The sequence below is a fragment of the Corvus cornix genome, chromosome 17, assembly GCF_000738735.6.
Source record: "Corvus cornix cornix isolate S_Up_H32 chromosome 17, ASM73873v5, whole genome shotgun sequence".
Classification (NCBI taxonomy): domain Eukaryota; kingdom Metazoa; phylum Chordata; class Aves; order Passeriformes; family Corvidae; genus Corvus; species Corvus cornix.
The window spans coordinates 3,917,666-3,935,075 of NC_046346.1; the positions used below are offsets into that span (position 1 = coordinate 3,917,666).

At 54.9% G+C, this 17,410-nt stretch overlaps 1 protein-coding gene across 5 annotated transcripts in view; it reads left to right on the forward strand.

The window, feature by feature from the left end:
* RALGDS (ral guanine nucleotide dissociation stimulator) overlaps positions 1–17,410 on the forward strand; it is a 55,877-nt gene that overhangs the window by 15,521 nt on the left and 22,946 nt on the right. The window contains exon 1 of one of the 5 annotated variants that reach the window (XM_039561563.1): positions 15,915–16,343. The exons of 2 other annotated variants lie outside the window; for them this stretch is intronic. In XM_039561563.1, coding sequence (XP_039417497.1) covers positions 16,164–16,343 — 180 coding nt within the window. In that variant the 5' untranslated portion in view covers positions 15,915–16,163. Of the gene's footprint in view, positions 1–15,914; positions 16,344–17,410 lie in introns of those variants that run through there. 2 more of the 5 variants (XM_039561560.1, XM_039561561.1) reach the window with 2 other exon arrangements.

Here is a 17,410-nt window from a genome sequence, read left to right on the forward strand (position 1 = left end):
GGATACCTATGACGGCCACTGCGGAGCTGCCGGGGTGTGCCGGGGGTGGGCAGCGCGCCCCGAAAGCGCAGGTGCCTCCTGCAGCATTCCTGGGAGGAGGGAGGAGGGCAGCCGGGCGGGGAGGTGGCTGGAGCCCGGGATGCAGCGGGTGAAGCAGCGCCTGGGTGCTTTATTCTCCTTCAGCTCGATTCCTAAGCAGCAGATTTCTCCGGGCTTGCGGCAGGAGATCTCCATTCCTGCTCAGCAGTGCGATCTGGTGCTGGATTTCCCTGCGGCCCCTGGTGCAGCGCGGGGGATCCTCGGGGTTTGCCCGACACAGGTGGAGGTTTCCCTGCTTCCCTCCCTGCTCTGGGCATCGGCTGGGAGCGGGCACGGGGAATGCCCTGGCCTGGGTCGCTCAGGGACCTCTGCTTGCTTGTCATATTCCTGTTTTTTGCAGAAAAGGGAAATAATTTTTAAGAGGGCTGTGCAATGTGTTAGTGCTGGGGGTTTTTATTTGGTTGGTTGGGTTTTTAACAACTTCTACGAGCTCTCTGGAGGCTGCTGGGTGACAGCAAGTCCTGGCAGTTGTGTCACGGTGAGGTACCAGTTGGTAACTGGCACATCAGGGTGTCCCCAGCCCTCAGGTCATGGCTGGGGCATTAGTGCAGGACAGGAGACGTTAGTGCTTCCCTGTGGGAACTCAAACTGCCAGGAGTCACATTGGGAATTGGTCTCCAGCATCCCCATTTTCACATTTCCCAGCCATGCTCACATATCCCAGCTCTGGGCCCACGGATGCTTTCACCCCTTGCCCTCTCCTGCACTGGGCAGAGTGGGATGAAACCCCCAGGGGCAAGCACTGGCTGGCAGCAGCCATGAGCAGGAGGTGGATCAGGGGCTGCTCTGCCTCTCCATGCTCAGGCACCGTTCCTGGAAAGCGGGGGCACAGCAGGCCCCATCGCTGGCAGCTCCGTCTGCTGCAAAACACAGCCCGGTGGGGAAACGCCAGCAGGGAAATCCTGAGTGGCATTTTTGTCTGTGGGGTGATGGGGAAACTCCTCTTTCAGAGCTGAAATATTCCCTCAGCCAGGCAGGGTTTGGTGTCTCACACCCACCCGCAGGTCCCTGCTCATCTCCTGCCGTCGCTTCCCCGGTCTGCGTGGGCAGCGGGGAGGGAGCAGTGTTGGCATTTCCCCCTCTATTTCAGGACTTTAATTTCTATTTCAGGCTCATTAATTTCCTTTCTTCTTGGAGATGGCACAGGCAGGTTGGGAAAAGTTATGGGGCTGCGTTACCTGGGGCTCTTCTGCAGGATCCTGTCTGTCGGTGTCCATCACGTCTGGGACATCCCTGTGGGAAGGCCTGGCTTGAGAAACGGGCTTTCCTCCTGCTGCAAATCCATTCACTGAACACACAACTAACCTTTACAGGCTGGATTCCCAGAGACTTTTGACTTCAAAGCCCAGGTTGGGACACCCCACAAAAACATGAACCTCTGGCTCAGGTCTCTTCTCCCAGGGCTGCAACTCTGTTGGGTCAACATCTCAGATTCCTGTTTTTCAGGGAAACTTCTCTGCCCCTGCAACGGACTGCGTCTCCTTCGGGGACATTTCCCCAGCTGGCAGGGGAGCCCTGGAGGTGCTCATGCCTGTGTTCAGTGGGTGGCCAGCTGGAAGGGGAACATCCCCCCCAGGTTCCCCTCAATGTGGTGCTGTGTATCAGGCAGAGAAGGCTCTTGTTTCTGCCTCCCTTGACAGCTTTCAGTGGGGTTGTCAATCCCCCCTTTCATAATTCAGCCGCAGCAGTTGCAAAATTGCCCGGGCTGCCTCTTTTGCTATGATGGGGAGGGATTTCCAAAGCTTTGCTAATAAAAGAGCAACAGTTTCTATGTCTGGGAGATGGGGAAATCAATGAGCAGGCTGTTGCAAGTGACATAACGGCTTTTTGTGGCATCTCAGGCAGTTCCCTGACATGATGGAGCTTTATGGCTCGCTGTTTGTCAGCTTAATTGGCGACATCCACTCCCTGCCAGTGCGAGCCCGCGGGGCTGGGAGGGAGCGGTGAGCCGATGCCCCGCGGGGGTGGGATGCTGCTGCCCGGTCCCAGTGCATCCCTCCTGCCTGGTGGGTCGGTCCACCCACGGCTGGGCATCCCAGGGCATCCCAGGCTGGTGCCATGCAGCGGTCACGGCCCTGTGTCGTGATGGAAACCACTGGGAAAGCCCCCCTTGCTGCAGTGCCCGGTAAATGCGGGTCAGGGAAGAGCAGCACAGCCGGGGGCTCTCCCAGCACTGCTCTCTCCGAGCTGGACATTTGGTGACGCTCTACAGAGTGAGAAGAAATCGGGAAAATCTCATTGTCCCGCTTAGGTACTTGCATCCTCCGGAGCCTGTCCTGCCGGCCTCCCCATCTTTGCCTTCTCCCTTTCTCCTCTGTGATGTCCTAGTAAGTGCAGTCGGTTTGACTTCAAAGTGGTTAGCAAGTATTTTCCACTCCAGTGAGCTAATTAGTTAAATTACATTTCACATGCTAATTTATTCCTCTAATATTATTTTTTTCCCCTCAGCATACTGAAATACAGGCGAAGATAAAAGCTTGGTTTGACCTTAGAGCCAGGCTCAGAGGAGCTGGAGATGGGAACAAATTATTAGTTCCCAGGTTTGCCGTAGCACAGGCTTATTCCCTGCCGCATTTGAGACCTCATTCCGTGGAGTTTTAAAGAGTTTTAGCTGCCTGCAACTCAGGTATCCTGGGTGAAATGTTGTCCTCTGGCACAGAGAAGGAAAACTTTCAGATCAGCAGTAACGAGCTACCGATTTCCGGCTTCATTGTTCCTGTCTGCAGCACCGGTATCACCTTGGAGCGCTCCATAAATAGCTAATTAATCCTTGCGGGAGTGGGTGGGAATGGTGTTACTTCCCCCATCGGGGCTGGACAGGCTTTAACTGGGAGTCAAGCAGGGACAGGGAATTGCTGCTGGTGTCAATCCCAGGTTGAAGCCGGGGTGAAGCGATAGCTGCCAACGGCCCCGCGATGAATCAAAGTCTGCTGTGCCTGTATCAAAGGCTGTTTCTTTTCCACTGCCTGCGTATGGTAGATGTTATCGAGAGGGAGGAGCTGAAAATGAGCTCTAGGACCATTTCCTGACCACAGTTACAGTCAAAAACAGCAAATCCCTCCATCCCTGCCCTTGGCCAAACTTTCCTTTTCCTTCAGGCAAATCATCGCTCGGTTTCTTTGCAGATAATGAGAAACTATGGGAAAAGACTCCCAGGTTTAATTCTCATCCGTGAGGGCAGAGATTTAGCAGCATGCTGTAAAGTCTCGGGATTTCTGGGAGGGCTGAGCCCATCGCTCACCTTGTGTACACGTGCAGCTCCAAGCCTGTGCATGCCGTGCTGCGGGGTGGCCCTGCAGCCCCCGGCGCTGTGTGGAACCCCTCTGCTGATCTGTGCCTCTGGGCTGGTTGTCTCAGTGCTGGGGGAGGGTGCCAAAGCGCTGCCCCACGAGCCAGCTGCACGTGTGAATGTGCGAGGCCATGAACACTCTGGTTTGTGCCTCTGCTGATGCCACCCCAGGAGCTTTTGGGGTGGTGGCAATCCCGGTTTTCAGCCCTTGGCGAGCCTTCAGAGAGGGAAGAATTGATGTGATGGCTGAGTCTTTACACTGATTTAAAAGGGATGGGGAAAAAAGTCCCTGATTGCTGCTCTTTGGGTCACCGGTGCTAAAACATCGAGTCTTCACCTGTGCCTGTGTTCACACACTGAATAAACATGTGAAACACAGCCCTGGGAGTGCCAGGCCAGTAATACCAGGGTTACTACAAATAAGCAGGTAGCAGGATGGTGTTGATGCAGACAAGAGTTGCTGAAGTGGAATGAAAACACAGACCTCTGGAGCCTCAGCCAGCGTCCGACGCAGCTCCCTGGGGTACAGCCTGTCTTGGGGCTCATTCTGGCCGAGGGCTTGTCATTATTGCCTGAACTCTGTCACCTCTGGGACATCCCATTTGCAGGTTTTGAGATGCCCAGTGCTCACTAAACGTCTGTGCCTGGCCCGTGTGTGGTCACACCAGTGGGTCTGTGGTGGATACCTCACGTGTGCCACAGCTCCCCGTGCTCACCAGCACTGCAGGGGCTGGAATTGCCTGACCAGCTCTCACTGCTGCCCTGGTGGAGTTGCTGGTGCAATTAAAGCTGTGCTAATTCTCTGTGTATTGCGAGGCAGAAGGAGCCGACATTTCCAGTAATTGTTCAGTCAATCTATTTTCAATATATTTTTATAAGTGACCTGGCTGGGTCTGTGCTTGTGAGAAAACGAGGTAAGATACCCTGTGCCACATCCTCGACTGGTGCACATCGAGGTAAACCCACTGAATTTGGTGGCACCACAGCCTGTCTCTAGCTAAGAACACGATGTTCAAGGTGACCTCCTAGAGCATTTCTCTGCTTCTTTGCTCTTCCTCCCCATCCTTCAGCACCAACTTCTCTGTCTGAAGCTTGAGAGCAATGTGAGAATTTGCTCCTCGTGCAGCTTTTACTCCGTAGATGTGGATCTCCCAGAGGTACACACTCTGCCTCCTGCACTTTCCCTTTCTTCGGTGAAATGGGATCTCTTCCCTGCGCTTTCAGCTTTCTCTCTCTCTGCTCTCAATTTCCATCCCGAGGATCCCGTGGGGACCCTGGAACTCGGCAGAGCCTTTCTCGTGGCTCCAGGCTCTGCCGAGGCAGCTGCACAGCCAGGTCCCGGTGCCCATGTGCTGCTGGCAGGAGCTGGCTCCATCCCTGCGCCCGGGGCTGGGCACCCTGACTCACGGCAGATCGGCCACGGAGCAGCTGCCTCCTGACAGTTTGATTCAATAAGGGCCCGTCAGTGCAATTTGCTGTCATCTGTCACCGTGCATCGGGCTCAGGGCAGCGCCTGCAGAAGCAGCTGTTGCAGGAGTGTGCCGTGAGCGCTGCCAGCGCTGCCCGGTGCCCACGTGTGCTCAAATAAGGCAAATCCAGTTTGCTGACTGGTTTGGCACAGCGCAGGCCGTCAAAGGCAGGTTCTTCGCTGCCTGCTTTGGGTCTTTGCCAGAGCACGGGGACAATTTGCCCCTGGCTATCCTGCCGTCCCTAAGTGGAGGTGGTGAGTTGGAGGTGTGGGTGTTCCCTGCCCGTGGCTCCATCCTTCCTCTGCACAGCCTCCCATTCTGGATCCTGCAGCGGGGCTGGAGCAGGGACAAGGCTGTCATCGCTACAGCCATTGGTTTGGAGTGTGCCAGCTGCAAACACAGGGGAAATGGAGGTTCTGCCCCATTCACAACCCTTAACATAACAGCAGAGCATGGGTGTAACCCCGGGCATCTCCCATCCAGGGACTCCAGCCGAGATGGCCCTATTTAATTGCCCCGTGTTTCAAGGAGCCCTGGGGCTGTGCAGCAGCTGAGACAGCTGAGAGTGGCAATGCTGAGTGCGCCTGACACGCAGTTAAACGCCGTGAGCTGGACCCTGCCTGGCCTCGGATGTGGCTGCCGCCACAGAGGCGGTGGCACCGCTCCCTGCTGACGCGAGCTCTGCTCTTGTGGTCCGTGGTGTTGCTGAAACGCCCTCCCATCACACACAGTCGCTGCTCCTTGGGCAGTGCCGACCAGCCCCGGGGCTCCCGGCACCGCTCCTAAGCCAAGCCCTGGCTCTGGTGGATCCCCGGCCCCTCGCTGCTCACTGGTGTCCCTGTGCAGGAGAGAGCAGCTTGCTTTCGTTAAGCATTGCCAAGCACAGGTAGGCACTGCTGCTGTGTCCGGATAGGGCTGGATTTAGCCATGGGAGCTTCAAATACTGCTAAGAAACGACCCCGCCAGGAGCCTTGTCTGGTAACAACTCGATTTGGCCACTGCTGGCTGTTAAATGCTGTCGAGGTGCAAGGAACATCTTTGATTTCAGTGCAATAGCAATTGAAACCTCAGCACAGTCGGGGGGACAGCCAGCTGCAGCTCGGTGATGGCTCTTTTATGGACCTGGAGTGTTTTGGTGGCGTTGTTTTGGTATCAACACTGCTGGAAGGATTGGCTCCACTGCCCCACGAGATGGTTCTCCCCAGATCCTCCTGCCTGCCCCATCATATGACAGTGGTGTAACTGAACTGGTGGTTCAGCTGGGGCAGAACTTGTGATATTTGGTATTTTTAACTCCTGGCTCCTGGAGTCATGTGCGTGGCATCACTCATGGTGTCTGGAGAGGGCAGCACACGGTGCACCCCAGTATTGTGGTCCAGAGCTCAGGCTTTGGGGCATCACTTCCATGCAAATGCTGGTGAAGGCCTGACTTTAAGAACCTCAAAGGTTGTCTGCATCCAAAGTCTGATTTGTTGATTTTCTTGTGTCATCTCTGTGCAGGCATCTCCTCAGCGCTGTGTCCTCACTCCTCTCCTGATTTCTCTGGGCTTGTGCCAGGGTTGTCCCTGGTTGTGTTGGGGCTGCAGCAGCTTTTGGCAGCAGGACATCGGGTCTTTGCTCCCTCTTGACAGCCCAGGAGTGGGGAATCCCCAATCCCATCCTGCTGACAGCTTCCTTTGTAATTTGGGTGCTGTGAGCTCCCAGAGGACAGCTGGCAGCATCAGACCTTTCACCTGGGGATATTGAGGAGCTGTTTGGGATGACAAGGCTGGTCTGGGCATGACAATCTTGGTAGTGTCTGGCTGTGATGTTGGTGACAGGGCAATGCAGTGCTGAACCGAGATGAGAGGGCTTCCTCTCCTCTCCTGCCTGCCAGGAAAGCAGCACCCAAAACTCCCCCTTAATAACCCCTTTCTGCTCATCCTTCTCCCTTTAGGCTCCCGTGTGCACTGCTCTGAGAGTCAGGGGTTTTTCTTTCACCACAGTGCACCCCCAGCACTTCTCCTTCCCATACTGGAAACTGAGCGCAAGTTAGAGACTGCAACCAAGCGGGGAAGGAGGGGCAATGTGGTTTGTGGCGCCAGAGCCTGGGCTGGCCCAGCAGAGCAGCTGGGAGGCACTTCTGCGGGCTCTGGGGAGAAGAGCTGAGGGCAGGGGAAGCAGGATGGAAGAGCCGTTCCAGCCCTGTGAGGTCTGGCAGTGTCGTGGTCGTGGGTCGGGGAGCCCCTGACCAGGGGGGTCCCGCCTGGGCAGCCCTGGAGCTGTCTGGAGGCAGGAAATGGAGACTAATCCCTCCCCACCCTGCTGTGTGCAGAGCAAGAGGGAATCAAAAGCAACTGAAAATCCCGGATTTCCCTTTCTGTTTGGCAGGGAGAGATTCGGGAAGCACAAGGGAGGAGAAGGACGAGTTAAGTGTGTGCAGCTCCACCTTTCCCAGATTTGTCTGCACCCACAGCCCCTGGGGGGGAACTGTCCCTCCCAGCCCTCCCCAGTTATTTTGGGGTCAGTGGAAGACTTGGCTGCTGCTGACAGTCCAGCTGCTCACAGAATGGCCCCAGACTCCACCTGAGACCTGCAACACGCTTCATTCCCAGGGGCCCTCGAGTGCCAGCGGTGCCCGGCACTCCTGCCCTGGGAAGGAGCTTTGTAGGAGGTGACTCTCAGCCAGGGTTGGGGCAAGGAGGGGGAAAGGGAAGCTCCCCAGGGGTTTGGCTGTTGTGAAAGATGACTCAGTGCATGCCCTGGCTGGGTGGCACCGTCTGTGCCGCCATGTGTTACACGCCCACATGTCATGGAAACCCTGACACTGCTCCGTGTGGCACGAGTGGCATTGGGTAATGAACCATCAATATGGGTGCAGTGTTCACTGCTGAGGCTGAAAAAGTCACCCTGCAGTGGTGCTGGCAGCTCAGGAAGGGATGGATCAGGCCATGCTCTCTGTGCCATGGGAGGCAAAGACGGGAAAAGCTCCTCAGGGCCTCGCTGCTGCAGAAAGTCTGGATGAGACCCTCGCGGAGCAGCTTGTTCCACTCGCTGTCTGCTCCCTGACCCTCCTGCAAGAGCTCGGGTCGTGTTTTCTTGCTGTTTTCCCTGAAGTTAGGGGAGCCAGAAAGAACTTAAAGTCTAATTTCTTACCAAAATAAGGCTAATGCTGCACAGTGTCCCTCTGCCCGTGCCCTCTCTCCCCAGACAACTTCTGAACCTGCTGACCTGCATCACGCAGATCTGGCTGAGGGCTCGCGGATAATTAAGTCTATGCAGAGATGATGAAATGAGATGGTTGAGAGGAGGAAAAGAATCTTGTAAATGCCCCAAAACATCTGTAGCATGAGTTCATATATTATTAGACACCAGCAAATCCACGTGGGAGATGCTTCTTGCAAACACTTAACCACAAAAACATTTTCATTCTCGATTTGTACATTTTTAGGCACCAAAAACAGTCTCGAGACACAAAACCATAAGAAGTTTCAGTGCTCATGGGATAACCTTTTCATTTTAATAAAACCTGAAATTCTTCAGCACTCAATGTGATTCCCAGAGCCAAGGCTTGAAGGAAAAACAACATAAATCATGGACTTGAAGGTAAAACATTGGGAGGGTCAGCAGCAGTGTGGCCGGACTCAGCCATGGTGTGACTTGGTGGCACTGCATGAGTTTGTTGATATTTGTGCCACTGTAACTGAGGGACAAACCTGGCCCTCGGCCACTGGCATACAATATTGTTTGGAAGAGCACTGCTCCTCCACGCCAAAACCCCCACAACAAAAAGAGTTCTGCTGGCCACGGAGAGAGGCCCTGGAATAACTTCCCCCTCTCAAACAATGTGGAGCGGAAACCTTTTAAAGTGGTAATTACCACAGGGAAAATAATTTTTTTTAAACATCCTTTGTCTGAGCACCTAACAATACCTGGGAATACTAAAAGACTTTTCCAATTCTTAATTGACTTTTCAGCCACATCACTGTTTGTTTCATCTCTGCAACAGCTGGCTCAGAGCTGGGCAGTGAAACTTTCCCTTTCCAGCTCTTGCCAGCCCCTTTTCCTGACTCTCACGTGGCCAACACCAGTAAGTGTGTGCTCAGGCTGCTACAGCAGAATGTTTTCATGTCCACTCACTGCGTCCCTGCCCAGCCCGTGGTGAATTTGGCCCAAATGACTTGGCAGGGGCCGCGCAGTGTCAGCACCGGGGTGCGCTGGCTGCTGGTCCAGCTGCCAGACGTCTCTCCTGCTGCTGCTCCTCCTGCAGCTCCTCTCCCTTATCCCTGCGGCTGTTCTGGGCCCTCTGGCTCCTCTTTTGGCTGCTCGCTTTCAATCACATCAGCTCTTCACTCTGCTGGAGCCTGGCTCCAAGGTTTCACTCCTCACTTCAGATCAAGTCAGCTTTCCTGCAGCTTCCCGACGCGTCTGGGTTTTGATTTATGCTTTCCCTGACGTTTGTGCGGTCAAAGGAGATACAGGACCTTTGCTGGAACATCCTCTTCACATCCCCTCTTAAGGAGCTTTGTTCCTGTTTAACTGGGTTTCTTATTTTCAGTAACCTCAGTTCTTTATTGGTGTTACTAACGCTCTGTGTGTGGAACACCTTGCTGTTGCTTCGCGTATTCCCATGATCTGGCATGTAAATTGTTCCACTTTATTCCTGCACTGGGGTAACTCTTTGTACTACGTGTAAATCTGTTTTATTTGCCTACCTGTAGCTCTTCAGATGAGTTCAGCACCTTGCAGCCTGTTTGGCTCCATTTTTAAGCTGGCCTTTGGATATAATTTAATCTTGTGCAAGGTATCAACTCCATGTGCTTCTTCCCTGTGCCTGTGCTGTGGCATCACTTTTCTCTTGGACTTCTCAGCAGCTCCATGGCATCATTCCCTCCCCTCTACGTGTGTCCAGGCACGTCCTTCCAGCAACAGGGGAATGAATGGTGCTGTTCAGGTTCAAGGAGCTGAGTCTGAGCGTGCCGGGGTGGTGACACAGACGCCAACCTGCATTGCTGTCCCCAGGGAGAACGAGCAGTGTGGGGTCAGAGCACGTCCCCAGGTGCTCGGTGATGCCCTGCATGTGCTGTCACCTGGGCAGAGGGCAGGGGGGAGCCTCTCCTGGCCTTCCCTAGCCCAGGAGAGAGTCAGTGGGAATAAAGCTGGAATAAAGCTGCCCTCCTGCTCTCCTGGCTGGAGCGTGGGATGTGCAGGCTGGTCCCAGTTCCCTGTCCGTGTGTCTGGCACGGGTGAGGTGGGTGTACCTGTCCCTGCAGCAGCACAGCCCACCTGCACCAGCCAGGAGATTGGGCTGGGATGGGAGCTGAGGAGGAGGAAAAGCCTCTCTGCCAAGCAAAGTTTCTCTGTTATCCACTGGGATTTCTCCATGGATCGGTTGCCAGAGCCTCTCATTTCTGGGATTCTCCTTTTACACGATTCAGCTGAACGTGTCATTCTGGCTGGTTGTTGTCAGTGGAAAATTGTACTGCCTGCCCTTGGACGTGTTTTTGAAAGGTGAGCAGAGCCAGAGCTTTGCTCTGTTCTGGATCCACCCAGGTGGTGGATGTGTGTTTTCAATATAAAATGAAATCTCACTCTTTCATTTAACTTTTCTGGTAGATGAGAAGGGCCAGCTTGATTTCAGAAATGAGTTTCCCTGATCTTCAGGGGCTACACCTATTCCCACCTTTCCTGGAAATTTTTGTGGCTCCATAACCTTTCCCCTCTTTTCCACCAGTGGTTTTCCTTTCCCTGGCTGTTCCGCAGAGAACCAATGCAAGCAAGGATGGAAATTACAATAACGGAGCACCTGGGAGGCTTGAACTCGCCACACACTGATTGCTAAGCAACACGGAGAAATGTTTTTCCTGTTTTCCTTTTGGTTGCAAGCACCTTAGGTGGTATTTGTTAAAAGAGCTGACTGAAACATTCTGGCAGAAAAGGTGATAGGGAGATAAAAGCTGCCTCTAAAGACAAACAGCTCGAGAAATAATAGTCCTTACCAGAGGAGCTCTGGTGTGTCTGCAGCGTGTCAGGCTGCAGCAGCTTAATGCCTGCTGAACTCTGCGCTCCGGGGAGCGCCTGGCTGGCGTGGAGAGCCACGTGGGAGAAGGGAAAACGCTGCAGCTCGGAGCTTTCTCCCGGTGTGGGGATGGTCCCTAACAAAACTCACTGGTGTCTTGTGATCCTCCCGAAACAGCGAGCTCTGGGTGGGCCTTGGTCCCTGCCTCCCCCTGCCAGCAGTGCCCTGCAAAACGCTGTGAGGTCTCTTGGTGCTTTTCACACCTTGGGCCCTGCTGTCTTCGGCTTTCTGGGCACATTTTAATATTACCAGCTGTATCTTGCCTCTTATTTTACTGAGTATTTTCTTCTTTGCTGAGAAGGAATCCAGGTGCCTGCCCAAAGTGTGCTGTGGTCACTTCTTTCTGAGAAAATGGCTTCATGTCCCCCCACCCCACGTGTTGTTCTTGTTCTGATGGGCTTTCAGAGGTCAGAAAGCTTGGAAAACACAGATTTGTGTTGCCACTTGCTTTGGACAAGGGCCTGGAGTGACAGAAAAGGGGGAGTGGCTTTAAAACGACAGAGGGTAGATTTAGATTAGAGATTTGGAAGAATTCCCTGTGAGGGTGGGGAGGCCCTGGCACAGGGTGCCCAGAGAAGCTGTGGCTGCCCCATCCCTGGCAGTGTCCAAGGCCAGGCTGGACAGGGCTTGGAGCCACCTGGGACAGTGGAAGGTGTCCCTGCCCGTGGCAGGGGGGTGGAACAGGATGATCTTTAAGGTCCCTTTGAACCCAAACCTGCTGGAATCCAAAAAACCTGTTGGAACCCAACCCAAAAAAGTTCTGTGATTCTACTATGGCCAAGGGGATGGTGTAAGGAGTAGGATGGAGGAGAAATATTCCTGCAAACTCTTGAGTCTCCAAGGCCTGTGGAATAATTGCGTTGCCATTGCTGAGCTCCAGGAGCTGCAGCCTCCACAGGAGATGCCGTAGCCCAGCTGTGCACAGGGGCTGCAGGAAATGAAACACAGAATAGCTGGATGGAGACTTTTAGATCCTGATTGCCCAGGGATTTGCTGTGCTTCCTCTACTAGGAACTGACAGAAATTAGGGGCTTGCCTGGCTGTGTTAATGCTCGGTGTGGAGGAGAGCTGTGCTCCCGAATTAACCTGGCTCCAGATCGGTGGCTGCTCATGGGGAGCTGTGGGGAGCAGAGGTTGCTGGAGAGCCCGAGCCAGCCTTCCTCCGTGCGAGCACCAAGAGTTCACAGTGCCTGATCTGTCAGGAAATGGCCCCGAAAAAGGCCCAAAACCTGGAGGCAGAGTGATCCAGCTGCCCTGGATCTGAAATACTCAGCAGAGAATCTCCTAAAATCCATGCCTGCTGTAAGCTGTGGCAAGTGGTGGGTGGCTCTCACCTAAAATCTGGTTAAATCAGGGCATTGATCATGCTGCAAGAGAGAGCTGGGTCTGTGAGGGCTGGCTGAGATCAGTTGGCCCCCAAATTTGGGGAGCAGTTGCTGCAATCTGACATCTCTGTCCAGATTGTATGAACGGAGCAGTGACATCGTTTTCCCTTCTTGCACAAGCTTTTCCCCTCGTCCTGAAGTGGAAGAGATAGTACTGGTTGGTTATCATTGTATTATTATTATTATTATTATTATTATTATTATTATTATTATTATTTAGTATAAAATTCCAGCTGAGCCTGGGCAGTGAAAATGGAAGTCTTTTCCAATTAAAATTAGAATGTCCAAAGAGTTTTGATCTAGCTCGTAATGCCTAACCTTTAGTTATTAATTCTTGTAAATACAGAGCACTTTTCCTCTAAAACACCTTAAAAACAGCAAGAAAAAGGGCTTCCCCAGCTGCACAATAGAAGGAAGTGCTATGGGCTCCATGTTAGAGCCCGACACGGACGCGCCTTGTGAGCTGGTGCCAGAGCTTGGGACAGAGGCCGGATAATGTTGCAACTCCCACATAAAGCAGGCCAGTTCCCCTCAGAGGCTGCTGGTTTGGCTCCTTGGTTCCCTCGCTGGTCCAACAGCGAAAGCTGGAGGTGTGTGATGCTCCAGAGGGGCTCAGCTAGAGGTGGTGAGGGTGATTCCTGGCTTCTCTGCTCCGGGCTGAGATCAGCTGCTTGCAGCTCTTGGCATCGGTCCTGCTGTAGTTTCACTGAGGCTCAAAGGGAATACGGGTTTGTCCGGGCGGTGGCAGTGCCCTGGGGGCGGTGGCAGGAGCGCTGGGGTGTTCGCAGGCAGCTGATGCCACGCAGGAGCAGCCCCTGTGGAAGTGTTTGTGAGCCATGCTTTGGGGTGGGCAGCCCTGCTTGATAGAAAAAAACCCCACAGCAGCACTGAGCACAGGAACTGGGTCACTGTGAGTTTTGCCCTGTAGGAAACACACTGGAAAGCCCTGCTCAGCAGCAGAGCAGGGAGATGAAAGCAAAGGAGGGCTGGAGGATGGAGCTGAGGGAATTCTCAGACACCACAAGCCTGGATGTGCCAGGGAGAGACAACTCAGGGTCCAGGCTGAGCCCAGTTATTAACTGAGGTCTGAATCTGCAGGTCCTGAAGGTCCTGACCATAACAGATGGACCCAAATTGATTCCAAAACCAGAAACTGGCTTAGAGTTTCCAAAAGCCTCTCTGTGTTACCCTCTCCACGTTATTGACCATGCAGGAGACTGCGGCAGAGGAGCAGAGCTGCTCCGCTGTTGGCCATGCGGGTTTGTATTTATCCAGCCAAGAGCTGATTTCAGAGTGGTGGAAGGACACAAACTGATGGATTTCTCGCAGCACCCAATTCCTGGGCCTGCCAGAGTCGATGGGACATTTACAGATGACATCAAAAAGCTCAGTGTGTTGTGAAAAGTTTTTCGCTGGGTTTGCCAAGTGCAAATTGATAGTGTATTTTTTTAATGAGTCACTCAAGCATTGATCGTTTTCTTAAATCCCTGAAGTCACGTGCATGTCAATTAATTGCATTTTGCAACAATTTCTAGACCTTCAAGTGTGCCGGGGGGAACCTGAGGGTATGATCCTGCCTATTCCCGTTCAGCTGTGGGCTTAGAGGCAAATAAGAAGCCCTGAGAAGTTATTTGTTTTGAATCTCATGATTTTGAAGAGCCTTGCCCCTGACGGCTGAGTGTTTGGGGTTAGCTACACAGAGCAAACATCCTGAACTTGGGCTCCTGACCCTGCTTTGAGTGTTTTGCTTTTCAGACCCAGAAGGTTCCCAAGAGAGGAGAAAGGAAACTGACTGGCTATTTTTAAACCCTTGCAGTTGCCTTCCTGCCTTATATTATTTATTATCCATTATCAGAAGTGTTTTTCCCCTGAAACCATTTTTAGTGGTCAACCGAGGGATGGTGAAAATTGCCCATCAAACAGAGCTGCATCTTTCTACAGAGGTCAGACGAAGCTGGAGGCTCTGGGAGGGCTTTGCCAGCTGAAAATGAGTGGTGCCGTTGTTTGTTGTGTGCACTCGAGCGGTGCCAAGCGATTCCAGGGGTGGGCTGTGATTACTCTGCCCTAAGACTCAAACATGAAGCAAAGCAGAGCCTCCCTCCCAAAGACTTCACAGCACAGAGAGGCAACACTGATTTCTGCTGGAAAACCTGTCCCTGGCTCTGATTTTGGCATGTCCTGAGCCAAGTGATGCACGCCACTGAGTTTCACAGCACATCTTGCAGTGTCATGTGGTTCCTTCATGACTTGTCAGTGGGGCTGGTGACACCTCTGCACGGAGCATCACCGCATCCTTCTGCAGTGGAGAGAGCTCCTGGTGCTGCAGGGTGACCTGGGCAGGGGTCAGGGCTGGATCCCTGTGCCTGGGCAGGCTCAAAATGTGTATTGCCCCCAGAGGTGTGGGGCTGCCCTGGGCAGTGCAAGGCCATGCTGCTGGGCTGGGTCCCCTTTCCCAGGGTGTCCAGGAAGTCCCCTTTGACCTCTTTGGCTCCAGATAAAGCAGGACAATAGCCCACATTGTCCTGGCTCATCCTTCTGCCTGGTAAACTTTCCAGTTTGAAGCCTATCACAGCCTGGCAGCTTTGTTAATCCCTTCCTGCCTGGGCAGGAGCTGCTGGTGCCCTGGGCAGAGCTGGACGTGTGAGCCTTGGTTCCACGTCCTCACTGGAAATAAAGCTGTGGGGCTGGAAGGCCCTGGGAGGATGGTGTTATTTCAGCTGCAGAGGGAGCTGAGGCATGAAAGTCCAGGTTTTGGTGGTGTCAGCAGCAACTGCCCGGAGCCTGTGATGCAGTTTCTCAGCAGCGTGTGAGGAGGGAAGGGGAAGAGCAGGGGAGGGCTGGAGCATGCTGTGCTCAGCGCAGGGGGCTGATGAATGGCAAACAGTTTTGCCCGTTTCTCTCTGCCTCTGAAAACAAAATTATCTTGCAGGGGTTCTCTAAAGTGGGATCTGCAGCCCCGCTATCCCCCAGGCTCATTTTGCTTTCCAGAGTCCCTGCTGGGCCGAGAGCTGATGCCCTGGTCGCCAATCCCCCCTTTGCCTATGCACGGGGGGCCTGGCACTGACTCACTGTGGGTCACATCACCTCCCAGGGGACACTGCCTGCTGCCCCCGCAGCGCCGTGACCGTGTCACGCCATAAAGCCCAGCTGCGGCCAGCGAGGGGCTGGGCAGTGTCCTGAGCACTGCTGGTGGGGGCTGAGCTCATGGGCTGAGATAATGCTCAGATGAAAACAAGTGCTGATGATACTCGCAGTTAACACTTTTTGGCTAGCGATGTGTGAGCCCCAGGTGCTTCGTGAGCACCTGGTGACACAAAGATCCTCTCCCAGAGCCCTTGTCACCGGTGTGACTTTGCTCCCTCCCACCAACGGTGACACCCCGGAGTTTCCCCCGCCCAGCTGGGGCTCCGGCCACCCCCGCCCGCCCCACCCCGCAGCCCCCCGAGCATCCTCCTCCTGCCCGCCGCCCCTTTTTGTGGCCTCGGGGCTTTTCACGCCTCCCGTGTCCCCGTCCCCCCCTCCCCGAGGGGGCCGAGCCGCGCCGGGCCGGCCCCCGGGGGCGGGCGGAGGCTGCGGGAGGAAATCCAGTGCCTGGTTTACAGCCTCGCCGGCTCCGTCCCGGCCCCGCCGTGACATCAGGCCGCTCTTTCTGCGCGGGGGCGGCTGCGGGCTCCCAGTGCCTGCCCCGCTGCTGCGGGCGCTCCCTCACCGCTCCGCACCGCTCCGCACCGCTCCGCCGCGGCTCTCCCGGCGCGCTGCCCCCGGGCATCCCCTCCACGTCCCCGCTGCGGCTCCCCGGGCAGCCGGGGGGGCTGGCGGGGCCGGCGGCGGGTTGCGGGGCCGGGGATGCGGCGGCCCCGCCGATGGTGAGCCGCCGCCGGGCCCCGCCGCACCATGTCCCCGCCGGCCCCGAGAGGATGTTCGAGGGCTGCCGGCGGGCGCGGAGCCTCTGGGGCGGCGTCAGGCTGGAGGTGGCCGGCGAGAGCAGCCCCGTGGTGCTGCACAGCTTCACGCAGCTCGACCCCGACCTGCCGCCGCTGGAGGTGAGTGCGCGGTGCGGGGGATGCGGCGCCGCTGCTGCGCGGGGTTTGGGGGCGGCTGAGCGCGGGGCGGGCCCCGGTGCGCGCCCCTGGCTGGTTTGGGGGGCTCTGCCTTGCTGGCAGCGTGGGTAGGGCTGGCCCGGAGTTTGTGGGCAGGTTGCTAACCCGCGGAGCGTTTCGCGGAATTCTGGTACGTAGAATCACAGAGTGGTTTCGGTTCGAAGGGACCGTAGAGCTCATCTTTCCGCACCCTGTGCCACGAGCCTTCCACTGTCCCAGGTTGCTCCAAGCACCGTCCAGCCTGGCCTGGAACGCTTCCAGGGATGGGGCAGACACAGCTTCTCTGGGCAACCTGTGGCAGGGCCTCACCACCCTCACAGAGAAGAATTTCTTCCAAATATCTAATCTAAATCTACCCTCCTTCAGCTTAAAGCCGTTTCCCATTGTCCTATCACTCCATGCCCTTGCAAAAGTCCCTCTCCAGCCTTCTTGTAGGCCCCCTTTGGTACTTTAGGTGTTTCATTTTATTGAATAAATGGGTACCCCTGCTTGGCTTTTTTTGCTGGGAGTTCCTGTACCCCGGGGACTGGCAGGCAGCTGCCAGGCTCTGTTAGGAGAAACCAGATGCTCTCCCTCCAGGCACCCAGGGAAAGGGGCAGGTTGTTAAAACTTCAGGCTTTTAATATTTCATTTGAGACTTTGGCTGCAGGAGGCTGGAGTCTGCTCAGATCTGAGCTGCTCGCAAAGGCTTCAGGCTTGTCCAAACCACAAAAGTGTCCTCTGGGAAGGTTACGGGCATTGGGAGGACTTTCCTGGAGGATACAAAATATTTGTGCTTGTTTGGATTCCACCTCGGGTGGTTCGAAGTCAGGCTGGTCCCAGCGAGGCCCGAGCGCTTTGTTGATGGCAGTTGCATGTGGAGGCACCCGAAATAATCTGAGTCAGAGCTGGGCCTTTTATCTTAGTAATGGGTGATCGTCATCGGTGTGGTGGGAGTGTCACTGATTGGGAGCAAACGGTGTGTCAGGAGAAGCTTAGCGGGAGGAAGGTTTTGCTGTTCAGAAGTCGCA